At 40.8% G+C, this 21,084-nt stretch overlaps 1 protein-coding gene across 1 annotated transcript; it reads right to left on the bottom strand.

Moving 5' to 3' along the window:
• Positions 1–1,392: 1,392 nt before the first annotated feature.
• CASP8AP2 (caspase 8 associated protein 2) lies at positions 1,393–20,795 on the bottom strand. The gene is made up of 10 exons (XM_035109381.2): positions 20,711–20,795; positions 18,778–18,858; positions 18,191–18,268; positions 17,118–17,218; positions 16,622–16,696; positions 16,038–16,153; positions 11,619–13,813; positions 6,983–10,211; positions 5,909–6,008; positions 1,393–4,169 (listed from the first exon to the last, which is right to left on the bottom strand). Exons 2-10 carry the CDS (start codon positions 18,830–18,832, stop codon positions 4,113–4,115), a joined length of 6,006 nt encoding a protein of 2,001 aa, XP_034965272.1. The 5' UTR covers positions 18,833–18,858; positions 20,711–20,795; the 3' UTR covers positions 1,393–4,112.
• Positions 20,796–21,084: the final 289 nt, after the last annotated feature.

Here is a 21,084-nt window from a genome sequence, read left to right as displayed (position 1 = left end):
GTGCCTTCTGCTTTGCCACCCCGGGCAGCCAGAAGGCTAGCAACGCCCCTGATTGGAATCATTTAGTGACACCTGTGGTAAAACATCCAGGCTTTCCTTCCTCAAAGTGAACATCAATAAGTTACGTTTGGGGCGGGGATAGGACATGGGGAGAACTCTAAGACATGCCACTCTATCTCCTCGTGACAATATCTTCCGAGTTGCTTCCCATACAGTGCTTAAAATTATTTTGTATAAATATTCCAGTATGCTATACGAAATGATGACAGAGAGTGTATTGTTGCTATTGTTACTGAAGATAGAGTCCGTTCCTTTGAAGAAGCTGGAGTCCAACCAGTGAAATGGGAAGACTTCCAGCTAGCAACTTGTCGGACAGACGAGGACAACTGAGGAACTTTTCTTTAAACATCCTAACTTGTGCACTTTAAGAGTTGACTATACTTTGAATGTATGCCATAGGCTATAGCCATTTAAGTGATTTTTGTTAGCTCATGTTATTTTCGGTTATATTTTTTGTTATATTTCATATTTTTCATAGTTCTTCACGGTTTTTCTGCATTTTGTATTTGGTGATTGTATGACATGAAGCAGAAAGAGAAAGCATATTGAAGTCTTCTGCTTGTGGAATTGCTGTTTGTATAACTATAGCCTTAGGTACTTGGCAACCCCCGCCTATGATGGTCATAGGATTCCAGTTAACCCTCCATTCACTTCAGCAGTGCTTGCAGCTGCATAATATTTTGAGGATCCGCTCTATGTCTGATTGCAATTCAATGAGGCTTAGGGTAGAGAGATATGAATACTCACTTCTGGTACAGTCTCGAATTGACTTCCTGGGATTATTCTAGATAAGCAGGTTGCAGATTAAACTTCATCTCCAGAAATTATTATCTGACAATGAGAAGCTACTGGAACCCTTAAACCCATCCGCAGCATTGAAGACTAACAGACTTATAGCGGCATAAGATTTCATTGACTAGAGCACTTTGTCAGATGAAGTGTCCTCCTTCGTTGGTAAATAAACACACACACAGCTTAACTACATGTGCAATATATGTCTGTCACCTGTAACATATTGAATCTTTTTTTAAAAAAAAGTATGGTGGAGAGGGGAATTGAGTTTTGAATTGAAATTTGGGGAAGTGTAACTTTTTCCTTGCTCACTGTGATTCTGACAAAAAATGGCAACAGGGAGGAAAAGGTGATGGAAGTGGTAGCCCAAAACATCTGGAGGGCACCAGGGTTGGCAAAGGCTGGCCTAAAATGAATAGAATTGTTTGTTGCTAAATTCAACTTCATCAATTTCACACCGGAGTTTCCCTTTGAAGTGCTGTCACTGAGGTACAGCAATTTTAAGAAGCGATGTCTTCTGGGAAATTAAAAAAAAACTGTTTTCCGACAGGTTTGTTAAATGTTGCAGTTTTCAACATCACCAGTTCGTAAATGACTGGCTTGATTACTGAAGAAATACTTCTGTAGTAAATGACAATTTGTTGCATGGCATTCTTGGTGGAAATATGTATAATACTTGAAGTAACCACCGACTGTCCTTCACAAAGAGAACCAGATGCCACTTAAGAGTTCTCTAAATAGAGCCGGTTAGATAAAGAGAGCAAGGAACACTGGAAAAAATCAGAAATGAAGGACCGTGCACACATATTATTTACCCATTATTTACCTGGTCTAGCATAGTGGCTATGAGATAGGAAATCCCTGCCTTTGCCATTAACTCATCAAATGGGCTTAGCCAGGCCATTATCTCCCTGCCTCAATACGCCATCTGGCAATACAAATTAGGCAGGGATGATTTTTATCCTCAGTGGTTCTCTGGTGCTGGAGAGAGTAGTGGGACTAGCACTAATGGTGATAAGGATAGGTAAGATTGTCAGGAAGCACTGACCAGTAAGCCTGCGTGCAGCCCTGTGCACATGCTGGACATGGGTTTTCTCTGATGAAGGCCCCTTTTCTGCATGTGAGGCCTAGCAGAGGCGAATCTTGATGAAGACTGCGCTTGCTAGATCAGAGAACCTTCACTCGAAGCAAGCCTCCATGATTTCAATTTCAGTGGAACATAGTACAAGTGCTGGGCTTGGCACTGGAATATTATGACATATGTTACCCTATATGTAATATAAGGTATCATAAAAGGGGGGGGGAAATACCGCAACACATTATAAAAAACACTTCAAGTCAATGTTTAATGAATATTAAGTGCATTCAATTTACAAAGTTTGGGGTTTGTTTTAACGGTGTGCAGTATTTAGTAAATACAAAATAAAACTTGCTTTATGTAATCAAAAATGTTCAGGTAAAGAACAATATTTTACACATTAGAGAATCTGTACAGATATTTACAGAAGTGTCTCGTTTAAATTCTACTATTTACACATACAAACAAACATATCCAGATCAGAACAGCAGTAAGTGACTTTAAGAAATGAGTTTTCACCTTTGTATAAGATTGTTTCCTTTCTGAAATAAAAGTCTGAGGAGCCACTTAGGGCTTTTCCTGCTGTGCACTTGTTCAACAGAAATAGCTGCCAAAACAAAATCCTCACTTCTATAAAGGTTAGGACTTATTAGGGCAGAGGTGTATATCAATTTCTCTGGATTACCTGCAATTAAAATGTTGAACCTCTTAATTTAAGCACCTTTGAATTTACATATTCTGATTCTACACTTAGTTCATAAAATGTTGAAAGTATGTTGTAAAGGGAAGCGATAATTTAACCTAGCACGAAATGGCAAATGTAGGTTAATTCCAAAAGTTGGCTTTTTAATTACAAATAATTGTGCATATAGGTTCCAAATAATTGCTGTGCTTGGCTGCAACACTAAGCCACAAATTATGGCTTCTCTAATCACACTCATTGCCTATTAATAAAACTGGTAAACAAACAACGGAATGGCTGGCTTAGCAGCACTTCTGGTTTCTTTTCTCCAAACCATGACTGGGAAGGCAAAAAAGAAACCTTGGCTTCAGACTATGGTTTATTTTGATGGGGAAACCATAAGCACTGGTTGGGACATAATGCTAAACCAGCAGATCTGTGGTTTGTTTCCCAGGTTAACTAATGGAAGAGTGAAGCAGGAGAGCTTGAGTTGTGTGCACAGTACAGTGAAACAAGCCATATTTCATGGTTTAGCATTATGTCTAATGCTGCCACTGTGTTGGCTCATCTGAGGAAACACTTGCAAATACTCGTGTATTCCTGCCAAAATATGCTAATTTTTATGATCTATAATAAGGACTGTATGTACAGTACATCTCTGAACAAATGCCATTGGGTAATATACTGCAAAGTTTCACAATCTGTGTTTGTGCTTTCTGATAATTGAGAGAAAGGAGGACTGTTGTTTAACAACCAACCCTCTTGTGTTTTCTAATGGCCACCATTTCTCTGTGACATTCTAAATCAGGGTGGGGAATCTATGGTCCTCCAGATATTGTTGGACTACAGTGGCCATCATCCTGACTATTGACCATGATGGTAAGGGCTGATGGAAGTTGGAAATCCAACAACTTCTGAAAGGAAACAGGTTCTCCATCTATTTTTAAATCAATAGCATGAGGTGTTTCAGCTCAAAGAATTTAACTTCCCATGTGCTAGGAATTGATCATCTGCTGTCCCCAAAGTTTTAATAAAATAATGGCTTCAGACACAGCGGAATGCAGATGAACGAGAAGTACTGTAGTGTCCTGCGTTTCAACTTCCCCTAACCGTTCTTTATAATCCCAAATGGAACTACTAAGGAGAGATATGAAAGTTTCACTCAAGGCAATTCAGGTAACAGGAAAGACAGGTTCTATGCACTTCCTATTTCCTCTGTGCTATATAATATGCAAGGCTGCTCAAGGACACTAACAGGTCCAACTGATCTGTTTGATACCTTCAAAAAAGTTTTGAGAAAGCAGGGCATTATTATGAAATCTGTGAGCATAAAAGGTGCATTTTATGTCCACCTAAAAGGATAAGCAACAAAGTGTTATTCTGACTTTGATTACATGTGTCATTTCTCTCTCTCTCTTTCTCTCTCTCTCTCTCACACACACATGCACACAGTGCACATAAACTCATAGCAGTCCATTCTTAGTAGCAATAGTATAGCCACTAGCTGCAGTTTGACATCTTGAATAGCTTCAGCAACTGCTTGAATCTTTCTTCAACCTGCGGAGAGAAAGCAAAGTGTATAGAAGTCATTTCGCTAAAAATAAAGTATGCTTTTTTTCTCACACATATGCAGATATGAACCAAGTGATCCCACCAGTTCTGATTACTGAAAAGTGCAACCACAATCATAGAAATGATGCCAGCCTTTTCAGCGATTGCTCAGCTCACGTGTATACTTCAGGTAGGACACCCTTGTCAATATGGAGAAGCAAAATTATGCATTGATGTAGATGATGTAGGTGTAGATGTGAACATTCCCTCATCTTGAACGGACTAAAGTGGGTTATGTAGGCTTTCATAAAAGAGCATTTCCCCAGTTTAAAGGCACCAGAGGTTAGTAAAAATTGAGAAGAGCTATAAATCTATTGAGTCCTGTCTTGTGTATGAATATTGCATATCCACATGCAGCATCATTAGTCAGGCTGCCACCTCAGAATAAACAAGTCGCCCCCCCCCCACTTTGTGTGCACATGTGCATGGATCCCCCTCGATCAATGGACAGCACAATGCAGTATGATGGCTGTAACTTGAGCAACTGATGCCTTGGGGCGTGATCTCAAACCTAATGTCCTGCAAGGTTTAACATAGTAGTAAAGGTAAAGGGACCCCTGACCATTAAGTCCAGTCGCGGATGACTCTGGGGTTGCGGCGCTCATCTCGCTTTACTGGCCGAGGGAGCCGGCATTTGTCTGCAGACAGCTTCTGGGTCATGTGGCCAGCATGACAAAGCCGCTTCTGGCAAACCAGAGCAGCGCACGGAAACGCTGTTTACCTTCCCGCTGGAGCAGTACCTATTTATCTACTATTTATCTACTTGCACTTTGACGTGCTTTTGAACTGCTAGGTTGGCAGGAGCAAGGACCAAGCAATGGGAGCTCACCTCGTTGTGGAGATTTAAAGCAACTTTATGTATAGCTTTTATGGCATGGTATATACCCAAAGGAGGATGCAGGTGGCGCTGTGGTCTAAACCACAGAGCCTAGGGCTTCCCGATCAGAAGGTCAGCAGTTCGAATCTCCGCGACAGGGTGAGCTCCTGTTGTTCGGTCCCTGCTCCTGCCAACCTAGCAGTTTGAAAGCACAAAGTGCAAGTAGATAAATAGGTACCGCTCCGGTGGGAAGGTAAATGGCATTCCCATGTGCTCTGGTTCGCCAGAAGTGGCTTAGTCATGCTGGCCATATGACCCAGAAGCTGTAGTCGGCTCCCTCGGACAATAAAGCAAGATGAGCGCCGCAATCCCAGAGTCGTCTGCGACTGGACCTAACGGTCAGGGGTCCCTTTACCTTTACCTATATACCCAAAGGGTTATATAAGAACAAATAAAATTACATGTAAAGCCTATATGGATGTAATATTACTTTCCATATGAATGTATTTTTAAAATTTACTTCCTTTCTACCTAACAACAACAACAACTTATTTTTCATACCCTGCCCATCTGGCTGGGTTTCCCCTGCCACTCTGGGCGGCTTCCAACAGAAAATTAAAATACAATAGTCTGTCAAACATTAAAAGCTTCCCTAAACAGGGCTGCCTTCAGATGTCTTCTTTAGTCTGTAGCACAATCTGAATTTTGACACATCTTTTCTGATACAATTTTTTTCTCCTAAGAAATGTTAATGAATTCAGTAGAGTGTCATGGGGTTATATTTCTGCAGATATGCACTGCTCAACCAGTCACAAACACAATTACACTTGTCTGCGAGGGAGGTTCAATTGCATACCAAAATACATACCTGAGCTGGACTTTTATTTAACCTGACAGCAACAGAAGCAAATGTTTTTCCTGAAGGTCCTTTCTTCTGACATTCCAATAGAATCTCCCGGTCATCATTTCTATAATAAACATACAAGGGTAACTGCAACATCTGAACACTCTTTTGAAATAAGTCTATCCATGTCAACACTTCACACATCAATGCTGTAACTCAAGGTAAGTTTTTAAAACTCAGAGGATATAAAAGTCTGTTAATGAAGACAAACAGAATCCTGAAGGCAAATGCTCAAACCCTCCCTTATAAACTAAATGATACCCATTATGTTCACACCATTCTGAAGTTTCTTCGGAACAGTGATGATCACTCTATAATAATAATTAACAACAACAACAACAACAATTTTTTACTTATACCCTGCCCATCTGACTGGGTTGCCCCAGCTTCTAATAAAATGTAACAGAATACAGCGAAAACATCAGACATTAAAAACTCTGTTCAATGGCTTTGAAGTAAGGTTCTCCCTCTCCCTCTCTCTTAAAAAAAACACCAGATTGAATGGTTGCCTTTGGGATTCATTCGAATATGAAAAATATTTGTAAAACAAAGTAAAAGCTTATACTTTCTAATTACTTTGCACCATTGCTCAATGAAGCGAATGGAAAGAAAGCAAGTATTTCCATTTGGGACTATATTAGGTTTCATGATTTACTGCTAAATGCAGACATTTTCCACAAAAGAATTATACACAATACAATGCACCCTTGTCAAGACAGAGGCCACAATTCAAGCCGCCAGGTGCTCACTTGGGCTTCCAAGTTTCCCCCTCTCAATCAATTTACAGTCCCTACCTTCCAGTTCAGAAAACCTAGTTTCAACTGCAACATAAAATAAGACTACAATTTGCCTTTCCTGATTCAAGAGACAGGTCAACAAAGCTGAACGTACAACCAAGAAAAAAAAGTTTGCTATGGTAATAATGCCCATGCCACAGAATGCAGAAATGTATCGCTCTATCTCCAACTGTTATACACTTCCAGACCTCCCTCTTTCATCCCATCAATTCGGTTTCTGTTTTTTGTTTCGTATTCTTACCTTGTCCAAGAAATCACAACCTCCCCTTTTTTCTTAATGATGTTTTTGGCACACAGACTTGATGGTGTCAGGGAGGATGTTGATGGTAAAGAATCTTTGTTTCCGACTGATGCAGTCTTATTACTGGATGTGCTTGTGGTTACTGAAGTAATCTCTTTAGACCTTTTGCTGTTTTTTTTACAAGCCAATTCACAACTCTCCTTTCTTTGTCTTTTTGCATTGGATGTTTCTTCTGTCTCTTTTTTTCTTTTTTTCCTTTCTTTTGTTTCGCATCCCAGGCCACCAGTATTTAGAGTAGTTCCTATTTCAAAATTCTCAACTGCTGGACACTTGTCAGGCAGATGCTCTGTCAAATTTACAACTGCTTCAACATCATGCTTTGGATGATCATCTGCTACATGGTGGTTTGCTGTCTTCTCCTCCTCTTTATCTTTACATAAGCCTCCCATGCTAGCATTTGAAGCACGTTCCACAGTAAGATCCCATGAATCAACTTCATTTTCTATGGGAGTCTCATCAGTCAAGTCTACACATATATCAAAATGGGTCTCAGAAGACAACTTTTCTACAAGGGAAACTGCTGCACAGCTCACTGGAGAATGTTCCAATTCAGCACAAGATGCATCTCTTTTTTGGAAGACTTTCACGGTGTGTGCCTGAGGTAGTTTAAATACTTCAGGTGTGTCCTCATGCTGGCTAGTTTTAATTGAGGATTCTAAAGTTCTCCCCGGTTCTTTAGGGGACTCTTGCAAATCAGAGGCTTCTTCTGGGCCAGCACCACTATGCAACACCTGATGGGGCCCAAGTAAGTCAGGGCCTTGAGTTTGACTGGCATTAGTATATTGCTCCTGAAGCAATTCAGACGCTGCAAGATTGCAAGGTCGTTCTTCTCTGGCATTTCTGAACAGGTCCTCTACAGATTCAAGTGCCTCATTCGGGGCATCAGAATGAGGTTCCTGTTGGGGTTCAGAAAGATGAGGAACCTGATCATTCGCAAGGCACAGAGGTGGCTCCTTCTCAGACCCCAGCAAATGAGTAACTTGTCTCTCTTCAACATCATTCAGCTTACCCTCAGAGTCAATAATCTTTAAATTTTCCTTAGATGTTGCTGTATCTTCCAAAGGAATGTTTTTGAGGTCCAAAGTATCCAATTTTTCTTCCAACACAATTTCCTTGTTTCCTGCCCCTCTAGAAGAGGTCAGTGGTTCATTTGCTAGCGTAGGCTGTTCAAGGACTGGTGAGGTAGATGGTGCAGCACGCCTTATTTTAACAATGAAGTGGTCGTTTGATTTCTCCATTATTACTGCCTGCATTGGAAGGCTTGGGCAATACTGAAATCCAGGAGCAGGAGGTATACTTGTCCATGATGAAGAACAGCTTGATTTGCTGCTTGAATTATCAGATTCCAAAGCCAAATGGATGTCCTGTTCAGAAGCATCCTCCTCTTCGAGATGGGCATCTTCACTGAAGTGTGCGCTTAGAACATCCTCAGGAACTGAGCCATACATGTCAGGTTTCAAGAAGCTAAGATGTGCATCTGACTTCAAAGGGGAGGGAATAGTCAATGACACAGCTAGGTCTTCCAGAAGAATAGAAGAGACAAGTGATTTTGGTTTCTCTGAAATGCACTCCTCACCTTTCTTCAAAGCAGCACTAGTAGGAATTTCAAACATACAGCTTTCATCAAGAATATCTGGATCAATTGGCATCTGCAGTCTAGCTAAAAATGCTGAATCTCTTTCAGGTGAAACTATAGGCCATTTAATTCCATCTAGTATTCTTGACTCGACTCCAGTCTCTCTTGGAATCTGCTCTTCAGTCTCATATGGAGGCTCATTCATACAGTTCTGGATATCTGGGGTGTGTTTTTCTGGTGTCCTGAACTCCCATTGATTGTCATTGATAAAGTCACAATTTTTTTCTGAAAGGTCAGAGCCTTGTAACAAACTTTTGAACATTTCGCCCATTTGAGCGTCATTCACCAGGTTGAATGTCAGGCCAGACATCTGCTGTTCTGTGAGAGGTCCACAGCTAATATCAGACTTGTGAGAGTCTCCAATCATATGCAACCTTTCATTTTCATTTTTTCCACCATTCAAAGAAGTGTCTGATATGGAGCTTTCCTTGAAAGGTTCAGCTTCAGTCTGAGAATGTTTTGGGTTAACAGTATAGGAACTTCTAGATTTTGCAGTCACATTTTTGTGTGTGCTCATTTTGTTTGTGTCATGGTGACCTCGCTTCAATAGCTGGTTACCTGCTACTGATTTTGATGGGGCACATGCTTCAGACTTTTGCATTCTAGCATTTGAGGTTGGTTTCTTTGATTTTTGTCTGTCAATTTTATTTTTATGATTTATAAGGCATTTGGGGCTTTCTTTCTTTCTTTTATCAAGCTTACCTTCATCGCTTTCATTTCCAAAGCTTACCAAGGTACACAGCTTTAGAATAATTTTTTTTATTTTATCAAATAAGTAGTCAAGTTGCTCGTCCACAAGTTTCCACAACTTTTTCTTCATATCGGATTGCTGCTGTTCAAAGAGATGCTCTATTTCACTATTCTTTTTGATCCGATTAAGTTTATATTCTATAACTTCACAGAGGTTCAGCTTTAAGGCCTCACTAGATTTAGACATTTTAGAGAAGTCAAGGTATTTTACCAGAGATGTAAAGTTCAAAATAGCTGAATCTATGATTCTATGAAAATGCTGTACTGGAAATTGTATCTTAAACTTCATGTAGCTTTTCCGTACTTGCTTTCTTATAGCTCTCAGCATCTGCATAAACTCATGCACTGTAGAAGGTACAACAATAATTTGAACTATTTTTTCAAGACTGTCAATGCTCACAGTTTTCATTTTCTTTACTTCATTGGAGCGCATTATAGTCCTGTCTTTGGGATTTTCTTTATTTTTTCCCCCAGAAGACAATTTTCCGGTATCTTCTCTGGAAGATGTTGTCCTGGCCTTGTGGTTGCAAGTACTCTTGGTCAAATTAGATCTATCTGGAGATGCTTTTCTTCTCGTTTTTTTACTATTTTCAGAGTTGGCTTCTATTTTAGGCTCGTCATTGTCACTTACAATTTCACCTTCTTCTAATTCATCTGAGGACATGCTTAGCTGAGACTCCTCTAATATTTGATGATCCGAGCAAAGAGGCTTTTGGTTTTCCTTGTTCAGTTCACTGCACTGGTTCCTTCCAGGATAGACAACTGCACTTTCTGGAACAAAATCTAGAAATAATGAAATAATTTGTTAATTAATCAGCCCAAAGTAGCAAGTCTCAAAACAAATTCCAATGACAGTATAATCTAATAGTCAATTTTAGTTTAGAACAGTGAACATAATTGTTTAGAAGTGCCAGTAGCTCTGGGTGTTGCATTTTAGCAGAGGACAGGCAGCTTTTGGAAGAAGAGCTAGATTTAAAAAAAAATATTCAGCATGGAAACAGTTTTTATATATCAAGTCCCATGGCAATTTATCTTGAAATTGCAAGATTAAGCCCAAAGGCACTTTTAATTATTACTGCCTCCAAAACTAGTGGATAAGAAACTGTGCCAAGAGTTCTGCCAGAATGTGGGTTACACTCTGTAGCTTAACGTGTTTTGCAATTCTGATTTCCAGGAGTGGGGAAACCCTTTAGATGCTGTTGGACCCCAACTCCCCAGGGATGATGGAAGCTGTAGTCCAGCAACATCAGAGGGTCATGGGTTAGCCACTACTGCCTTAAACAGTTTCCTTCTATGTAATCAGTTTGAATAAATATCTACCTCAGAGCTAGCAGACTGAAAGCTAAATCTTACTCCTCACTTAATTTAAACAGGACAGTCAGTAGCCTAGTGTCAGAATATTTGCTTTGAATCCCTGGCATCTCTAGGTAAGGCTGGAAGAGACTCTTGTCTGAAATCTTATAAAGCCATGGCCACTCAATGTGGACAATACTGAACTAGATGGGCAAAGCATCAATATAAGGCAGCTTCATTTCCTAACTTGAGAAAAAATGCCTGTGAACTGCAGCTGTGCAGTATGATCTTGTGTGTTGCTCAGAAGTTGCATTTAGTCTGGTACTTACTCCCATTCAAGTCTGTATGGGATCGCAGTCATAAATTCCTACACACTAGGAACACTTACTAAAGAGAAAGCTCCACTGAACTCAATGGGGAAGATATGTACAGCAGTGGTCCTCAACCTTGGGCCTCCAGATGTTTTGAGACTACAATTCCCATCATCCCCGACCACTGATCCTGCTAGCTAGGGATCATGGGAGTTGTAGGCCAAAAACATCTGGAGGCCCAAGGTTGAGGACCACTGATGTACAGGATTGCACTGCACAGCTGCAGCACACTTACCTACAAGTTGTGCAGTAAGTTCTACTTAAAATACACAAAACTTAATTCCAACTCAGTTATGTTTAGCATCGATATACGTGTGAATGCTTAATGCAGGCATAAGCAACCTCGGCCCTCCAGATGTTTTGGAACTACAACTCCCATGATCCCTGACCACTGGCCCTGTTAGCTAGGGATCATGGGAGTTGTAGTTCCAAAACATCTGGAGAGCCAAGGTTGCCTATGCCTGGATTAGTATGTTCCTCATTCAAATAAAAATCATGTAGCAGGAAGAGCATATTAAACATATACCTGTATTATAGCTTTTCACAGGTCCTTTGTAGGGGCTTTCCATTCGGGGTACTTTAGCCAAAGGTCGCATTGGACTATTAAGTGGGCTGATTGCTTTTGGAATATTCCTCATATGATTGAGATCAATGCTCAGAATAGAGTTATCATCATCAACAGAAATTCTGCTTATTTCTCTTGCTTGAGATGTAGGTTTTAACCCTTCATTGTATGTTTCCAAGCAGTTTTCATGGTTACTGTCAGGAAAGCTTGGCTTCAAGTCACCACCACTCAGTATTTTGCCTTCTTCCACAGTAGCTTTATGAGGCATAGGCTTGCTTTCCTTTTCGGGACACTCGAAGACATTTTCATCTGTCCAATTACTGGACTCCTTCTCGTCCATCAGTGAGTCTGAATCTGTCCCACTGATCTCATCTATTACACTAAAAGAATCAAAATCCACAGAACTTATAGTCTCCACATCATTGAAAGTGTTATCGGGAAGTGTGTCTTGATCCAAGGGGCTTTCTAAACCAGAAGCCACATGCATCTCATCAACTCCATCAGCTTCTCCCATCCCAGTTTTTGCCTCAGGCAGGAGCTTCACATCATCCGGCGACCGCTGCACTGCTGTATCTTGTGGGTCTGAGGGTGTCTTCAAAGGCTTTGTGTTTAGAGTTTCTGGCAGCCCCTCATTTCCCACCTTCGTTTTGACCTCAGAAAGAGGCATTACTTGTTCCGATTTGGTTTGAACAGGATTGTCACAGGTGGGTAATAGTGGTGTTTGTGTTTGCTTAATGGTATTAACACCAATAGCCTCAGCTGGTACCAACATGACTTCCTGACCTGGAATTTCTATACCACATTTATTGGTAGACTCTGCCACGACTTTGCATTTGTCTGTTTGCTTCTTAGCAGGAGAAAGGGTTAAATTTAGTGTCTGCATAAAGCTCAGTTTTAAGTCTTTGCTTTTCGACTGCTCCTCTTCCCTTCTAACTTTTATAGGCACCTGCTCCTCCAAGCCTTCAACTACCTTGGCAGTCTCTACTGATTGAAAGGACTTCTTTTTCTCCCTTTTTGCACTATCTTTAATTTTCATGGCTCCTTTTCCTGTTTGGGGGGATGGTTCCTTTGATTCTCTTTTTTCATTTTGAGAAGTCCTGGCGTCACTAGAATTATCTCTCTCATTTTTCCTTTTCTCTTCAGTTCTATGTCTGCCCGATTTTGAACGCGTGTGTTCAGATTCACTTTTACTGCTATCCTCTTTAGGGTGGCCATGTTTTGGCTCTTTGTTTAAAACAGGAGGTGGTGGTGGTGGTGAAGGTTTCCCTCCACAGGGCACAGGACCGCTTGCTTCTTTGTTCCTCCTGCAATCACTATGTTTTCTCTTTCTGTCTTCCACATAGCTTTTGCTTATTTTTTTAGGGCTTCTGGCAATTTTATTGCATTCAGGGTGGCTATTAACCTTGCCAGTTCTTTGTTGTTCTAGATAGCTGTCAGATTGCCTGTTTTTTGGTCCATTGTTGCTTTCCTCTTTGTTTCTCAGTTTCAGGTCCTTCTGATTTTTGTTTTGTGACTTTTCGCTCCTGTCACTGTTGGAATGTTCTGGTTTTGACAGTGATGTGTCTTTAGGGGTTGGTTGTTTCTCCTTAGCAGAAGGGACCTTACCAGTTCTTTTTTCTATATGTGGGCTGCTTTTGAGCTTCAAGTCCCTTTTGTCTTTCCATAGTCCATTTTTTACTGTTTTGTCTGGATTAACTTCCAACCTTCCATGAGGATCCAACTTTCCCTCTAGTGTGCTGCCAAGATTTTGGTGTGCTTTTGTTTTGTGTCTGTAGTTATTCTCACTGCTATGATGCTCATTATTATGTTTCGTTTCTTTTTTCCCTTTTTCTTTGTCATAAGAGCTGTCAACACTTGCGAGCCTTGCATGAGTACCATCGCTGCAAAGCTGTTCAGGATGAGATTGAGATATGTACAGAGTGTCTCCTTTTTCTGGAGGCAATTTCTTGTTTTCTGTATCCCAAGGAGGATAACCACAAGGTTTGTCCTTAGGCAGGGCTTCGGTAGTTCTAGAATCAGTTCTTGAATTGTTCTCTGGAATTAAATCTCTGGATTTATTTTTCAGTTTTGATCCCTCAAAATTTCTTGCATTCTTAGTTGATGCTGGGAAGTATGTTCTACCATAGGTATTCGGATGAACTTGATATTCTGTTAACCTGTTTAGGAAGAGATTGTATTGCTATACTACATTTCAAAAGATATTTGAGATTTAAGCAAACTCTAAATTCTACTAACATCTAAATGCCGTGGTGAGACAAGCCAGAATAAGCCTTTAAAAGTGTTAATTTAATATTTATTCTTCCTTTTACTTTTAAAGGAAGAAAAGGTCCACACAATGGCATTCTTTATGAAGTTGGCTTGTGTCAGCAAAGCATAGTTAAGATTAACCAGTTTGGATGGGGACCTTATATTTAGGATTTATACAAACAAACAGAAAGGATAACACTGTAGGAATTACCATTGGTGCTATAAAGCATGTTCAAAGCATGTCCTCAACCACACACTTTAGGAATATTCTCACCACACACAATTTTATTCTGCTGCTCTTAGCAGGCCAGAATCAAGAAAGGTAGGGGGCAGCGTTGCCTGCTTACACTGACAGCAGACCGCTAACTCTTTGGGACAGCAACACACATTTCTTACTGTTAAAATACTCTTGCTTAAAAGTTCACTCAATAATTGAAGAATCATGCACAAAGCAATAATTTAGCAGTCCATGTCTGACAAACATATAATCAGGCTTAAGCATCCTTCCCTCAGCAGGCTGAGCAACAGAACCTGCACAAACCCTGCTGAAGCAATTACTGCTTGCATTGTTACTTTTCCCCCAGTCATTTTGAGAGTCGGGGTCCCATAGGATTTGTCGTCTAATGAGCTATCGTTTCCTTTTAAAATGACAGTCCCCATTTAATGTTTTCTCTCCCCCCCCCACTTCCCAATATAGTAACCTACCAGAACCAAAATAGGCAGAAAAAGAGAGCCTTAACTCATAGCCTCTCTGGTTAAACTGGTCCCAATGACCGAACACATGCTTTACTCAGGGCAGCCCCGTTTCAGGAATGGTGTTCCCAGGGATCCTTGCCTGGTGCCAATGTTGTTGGCATGAGATGAAAATGACATGCTTCAGTTACAATGATTTGTTTACAAATGTTGATGGCTTGGAGCTTTGTTGAAGCCAGTCTGGTCCTTTCAGCTTTTAAAATTAAGATAGAATGAGAACTGAACATCTTTTAATTTGCTCGTTGCTTCCTTAAAAAAGAAGCAAGTCTCAAAGCAACTTCCTACCGATAAGGACATGCTAATGCAGATACCTCAAAACACACTGTTCAAAACGATACAACACATTAAAAGTTTTCATCCACAGTAAAAAGGTAAAGGTAAAAGACCTGTGACAGTTAAGTCCAGTCACGAACGACTCTGGGGTTGCGGTGCTCATCTCGCTTTATAGGCCGAGGGAGCCGACGTTTGTCCGCAGACAGTTTTTCCGGGTTATGTGGCCAGCAGCGCACGGAAGTGCCATTTACCTTCCCAACAGAGAAGTACTTATTTATCTACTTGCACTTTGATGTGCTTTCGAACTGCTAGGTTGGCAGGAGCTAAGCCTGAGCAATGGGAGCTCACCCCATTGTGGGGATTCGAACCACCGACCTTCTGATCAGCAAGCCCAAGGCTCAGTGATTTAGACCACAACGCCATGCGTCCCTCATCCACAGTAGTCAGCTTAAAAACAAAATACAGTGGTCCCTCAACTTATGAATTTAATCCGTTCTGAATGCACATTCGTAGGTCGAAAAATTTGTAAGTCGAAAAAAGCGGTTTCCCAGAGGAATGCATTGGAAACGGAAAAATTTGTAAGTCGAGTAAACCGCATCTAAAATTCATAAGTCGAGAAAACCCCATCTAAACCGCAACGGTTTTCCTTTTGGATGTTGAAAAAAACGTAAGCGTGCGGCCACTTTTTTTCATTTGTAACTCGAAATTTTGTAAGTCAAGTACTTCGTAAGTACACTGTACACTTTCCCTGCTCGCCACTGAAATGAACACCCAAATGAACCACAAGTCCTTAGCACCATCACTGGCCAAATGAAAACATTCCACATCTTTGTGCACTAGCTGTGCTAGCAAGCATGAAGCTATGAACAGAATGCGTGGGTAATCTTTTTCAAGAAACTCTTCAAATTTTAGCAGAAGAAATTTTTCAGAAGATGAGTATCTGATATCTAGCAAGTTAACGTTTATATGTACAGTATGTTAAATTTAATTACAAAAAAGATAGGCTTAGAAAACATCTTCTACTTTTTAGTTTCAAATGTGTCTTGTTTCTTCTTTTTCTAAATATCTGGACAATAGAGGACGAGGACAATCCTGCAAAAAGCATACCTTCTCTGGAGATTATTAATTTCTTCATCCTTGCGATTAATTTCCACTCTAGCTGTTTTTAGAAGAGCGGAAATATTCTTTTTAAGAGACTGGTTTTCATTTTGCAGAGCAGAGTTCTAATTTAAAAAGAACACAGAGACATATACATGTTATGAACTTGTATCTGCATATATTGGGGGAGAGAAGGAAAACACCAGTAACGGTTTAGTTTAGGAAAAAAAAATTATTTAAATGAATCACAGTTAACTTTCATAAAGAACTTTCAAAATGCCCCACCGACTTTGTACTGCAACCTAATACAAAAAACACTATTTTCAATAAGCATCAAAGCAAATACATTTACAATACTAACAGTCCTTACTGAGACAGAGCTGTCCTGCACAGCCTCACTAATTGAAAACATTATTATTGTGGTTGCTGTTTCTTATTTTCTTATTTTATTTTATTTAAAAAACCAGATACACTCACACTAATATTCAAAACAGCAAACCAATACAAATTGAAATATGTATATGAAGAGTTTCCAGAACACTTTCAGTTACAGGATACAAAATGGATAAAATTACCACTTAATGCTGCTTTACCTGTTCCTGTATTTGCTGAAACCTCCTTGTCAACTCTTGAAGTTGTTGCTGACATTTCTCATGTTCAGCCTGCAACTGTTGAAACAGGATTATTCACATTTGTATTAAAGACAGTATTAAGTGAGCATAATTTTCTTTGCGTAATAATAATAATAATAATAATCCAGCTTTGTTAAGATATGCAAGAAAAGTCATTACTGTACATTAAAATAATAGTAAATAAAATTTCCCTCACAAACAGGAAAACCATCCAAACATGCATTTACAAAATGTCTGTGTCATGATTGATCACAGATTTCCTGATGCACATGTAAAATTTTCCAATAAATTGAGACTTCTCAGGAAAGTGGGTGTTTTGGCATTTTAAAATGTTTTGATAGCTTATAGTGTACTAAAATGTGCTGAACTGATGAATTTAAAACACACATCTTGCTAACTAACTTGCTAACTAACTACATCACATTTCACCAACATATCATTGATTCAAAATACATACATCATTGAAAGTAGCTTCCTTTGCTGTTCCTTCTTCAATCAGGATCTCATCGAATAGGTTTAAACTACTTATTGATGGGGTCAGTTTTGTAGCAGGTTTAACTGAGAGCAGGAAGAGAGAGAGAGAGTTTTACTTCGAATATTTTCCTTTTCCATTGTACCCATTCTTCCATTAGATAAGATCGAAAGAGCTATAATAATAATTATTTATTTATACCCTGCCTATTTGGCTGGGTTTCCCCAGCCACTCTGGGCGGCTTCCAACAAAAGATTAAAAATACATTAAAACATCAGTCATTAAAAACTTCCCTAAACAGGGCTTTTTTCTTTCGAACAGCAGGTCCCTATGCCACATGAAACTGCTTTTGAATGTTTTTCTCAGTTTCAAAAGTGTTTCCTATGTGGGATGAGGGAGGGGAACACTAGACATCTAGTGGGGCTTACTCCCATGCAAAAGTTGTGAAAGTTAGTTTCAGTTTCACAACTTCCATCAGGTTTTTTAATTATGTATAGTATTATGATGTTACAGGATACAGCACATTTTATCTCCCCCCTGAAATCCTTCCAAATAAGCCATGGTTGCAACTTGTCACCTAAGAAATATTACTTAGATCAAAATGCTATTTGTGGCAGCTGCTAACTCAAATTACATATAAAAGCCATCTCTTAATTACTCCTAGTTTGAAGTGTAAAATATACTTATTGTTTCTGCAACAAACCTAGTCTTTTACTCCTAGTTAATTACTCCTAGTCTGAAGTGTAAAAGATACTTATTGTTTCTGCAACAAACCCAAAACAAAAAAGCTGCATCATGGCTCTATCCTAACAGCAGGATGAATATATACAGGACCTTTTATGGCAAAATTCTCCGAAGTATAATTAAATAACCAAATAACTATGGATTGTATTCAACTCAGCTGAAATCTTCTGTCAGTGGAACAGGAAGGGAAGCAGTGAATTCTCAGTGGTTCCTCCTTCCTGCTGAAGCCCTACCCCCATGTCCATCATAAATCTGCTCCAGGGAGCTTTACTCTCAGCTGAGCAATGCCATTGGTTACAAAGCTATGAACATACCAGAAATAACTGGAGAGCTGTCTAATCCATCATAAATATCCACTGAACTCTCATCATCATCTACTCCTTGAGAAGCAACTGAAAATAAAGAGAAGTAATAATATATAAGTTCACCCAGTCTACGTACGCAGTAATGGTGAAATACAAGAGAAATACACGAGAAAGGATCTTTAGTAGGAAATCACTATGAGGTGAAAGAAATAAGAAGCTCTTCTCCCCTTGCACTAGTGTCCCCCTTCAAATTGTAGCCTCAGCGGTGGGTTTTATAGAATGATAAAGTACTTAAAAGGGACAAAAATAGGCCATTTTTGTGTCAGAAATAACTCTGCTCCCAAAGATCAGACTCTTAAAATACCATATGATGGGTATCTCAGCAACGCAGGAAGAAAACTGATGATCTCTTCCGATGACCAGCAACAGCTCTTGCCACAACATATGACAGTCAACTGTGCTGTACAAGGAGCTACATATACTGGTTCATATATAACTTTTCTCAAGGGTTTCTTCCTTGGTATGGGGTTTTCCTACATTTATTTATTTATTAGGTTAAAATAATATGATAAAAACCAACAAACCAAAAAACTTACCACTATGCAATAAATTAGAAAACGTCATCCCATCATCATCTTCATCTGTTGCCATTATACTCTCTTCCTAGTATTCTCCATCTGCATTTGGCAACAAAAAAAAGATTCTGATTAGCCTAAGTAAAAACATACAGGTTATTAATATAGAAGGCAATCCCGTCAGAGAAAGATGGATCTCTTTACAGTATTCTGTTTTCACAATGGGACACAAGTGTTCCTGCATACACAAATGGTGGCCAGCTCGTGGGAATAACATATTCACAGGTGAATGAGATTGCCAGCACTTATTTTTGCAACAGTTCCATAGCTCTAAGCAGTGTTGTAGCTACTGGGGGGCTAGTCAGATCTTTTTGCCCCTGATGAAGCCACCAGAGGGGCGCCATTGAGGTTTCCAGCTTGTGTGTGTGTGTGTATACAAATGTGTACGGGGTGTGTGCCAAATTGGGTCTTTGACCTAGGTGAAGTAAAACCTATGTAGTTTTGTCCCTGGCACTAAAGCAAACCATAACTTGATGAGAATGAGCAAACATGTGGCTTCCCAGAACCAAGATTGTAGACATAGCACTCCTTCCCCTGATCACACCACCTAGGCCTAAGCCAGAGCTTTTCAAACTGTGTATCAGGACAAATTAGTGTGTTGGCTGCACTGTGTTGAGTGTGTCTTGCAAATGCTCCCAGGGCTGGAAATGGGTTAATTTAACCTCTGATTTGCTAGTAAAACTGAATTACTGTGTCATGCAATGACACATGTCTAAAAAGTGTGTCACCAACATGAAAAGTTTGGAAAGCTCTGGCCTAAGCCATGGTTTGGCTTAGGGTTATGTTTGAACCTGGGCTTGTGGTTTGTCCACCAAGTCAGAGGGGAGGGGGAAAGCAAATGAAGAGCAGTTCTCCAAAGAGGACAGAGTAGAGCGATCACTGTATACAATTCTTCCTATCAAAAAGTACAGGGCCTGCTGCTCAAACAAGTCTTCTCCAATGAAAAACAGTCTTCACTCTTAACCACACTAGGTAGTAGTGCTTTCTCATTACTAAACAGCAAGACACTCTAGATACAGGTAGGTAGCCGTGTTGGTCTGCCATAGTCGAAACAAAAAAAAAAATTCCTTCCAGTAGTACTTTAGAGGCCAACTAAGTTTGTTATTGGTATGAGCTTTCGTGTGCATACCAATAACAAACTTACCGTAGTTTGTCACTAAGGTGCTACTGGAAGGAATTTTTAAATTTTGTTTCAAGCAAAGCACTCTGCACATGTTATTTGTGCACACTTACGCACAACCCTAGTCTAAACTGGGAGCAAGCCCCACTGAATTCAACACTGAATTATTCCTCAGCAGACAAGTTTTGCATTACACTTGTTAGTCCTGGACTGGGGTGGGAAGACAAATTCCACGCAAAGCAGAAGTAGTGATATAAAACATGACCCACCACCACTCTCAAGTTAAACTGGTGCGGTCCAAGCCCACCATTTCTGAACTTCGACCCATTCGTTTCCCTCTTCGGGTGCTGACCAGGCCTTAAGGCAGCCCCAGCCCCACTTTCACCCCAGTAACCTCCAGCTGCTGTTGGACTACAACTCCCATCATGCCCAGTCACCACAAACCAGGATGGCTTGAGTTGTAGTCCAGCAACGTCTGGAGGGCCGTAAAGGCACCCCCCACCCTCTAAACCCCCAGCCTTGCAGAAAGCGGGGGCGAGAAAGTGGGAGACGTGGGAACTGGGTGCGGGAAGAGTTACATGCTGGGGGGGGGGGTAGGATGCCATTTGGGGGAAAGACAATATATAGATAGTTCGGGAGATGTGTTCGTGGGAATGCCGCCGCGGCGATTGGCAGGGGTTCCGGGCAGGTGAGGCAGCCACTCTCCCACCCACTTGATCCCCACGAGAGAAAAACACCCCCCACTCCCTTCCCGGGCCACTTGTTTCCACAAACCGGAATAACGCGCGCCGTGCCGCCTCCGCTGCTCCTCGTCACTTTCGCTCCCTCCTCCGCCACCGCCGCTCGCTGACAACAGTCCCCCACCCCCAAAACACCGCCACCTTCGCCGCCGCCAAACGGGAGAGGTGGCGCCCGGAAGAGCCCAGCCAATCACCGGGGACGCTGGGGCGCGCGCCGTGCCTTGACGTCAGCAGCTCCCTCCTCCGCCATAGAAACGCTTGGCGCCAAAAGGAAGCGACAAGGCCCGCCCCTCGGGATGCAGGGTTTCCTTCGCTGGGGCCGCTTCGACGAGCGGCTCCGCTAGGGGGCGCCTGATTTGACACCAATCCGGCGACTTCTGTTTTTATGCAAACTCAAGCCATGAAGCC

Source organism: Zootoca vivipara, chromosome 3 (genome assembly GCF_963506605.1).
Source record: "Zootoca vivipara chromosome 3, rZooViv1.1, whole genome shotgun sequence".
NCBI lineage: Eukaryota > Metazoa > Chordata > Lepidosauria > Squamata > Lacertidae > Zootoca > Zootoca vivipara.
The sequence above is the reverse complement of the archived record's forward strand: the minus strand, read 5'-3'. Positions and strand labels throughout refer to the sequence as shown.

Excerpts from the sequence above, each read along its gene's own strand:
- CASP8AP2 (XM_035109381.2), bottom strand. The coding sequence starts at position 18,832 with ATGGCAACAGATGAAGATGATGATGGGATGACGTTTTCTAATTTATTG. Across the intron at positions 16,154-16,621 it reads TTCAGCAAATACAGGAACAG|AACTCTGCTCTGCAAAATGA; the intron begins GTAAAGCAGCAT and ends TTTTTAAATTAG. Across the intron at positions 10,212-11,618 it reads TGTGAAAAGCTATAATACAG|ATTTTGTTCCAGAAAGTGCA; the intron begins GTATATGTTTAA and ends CATTATTTCTAG.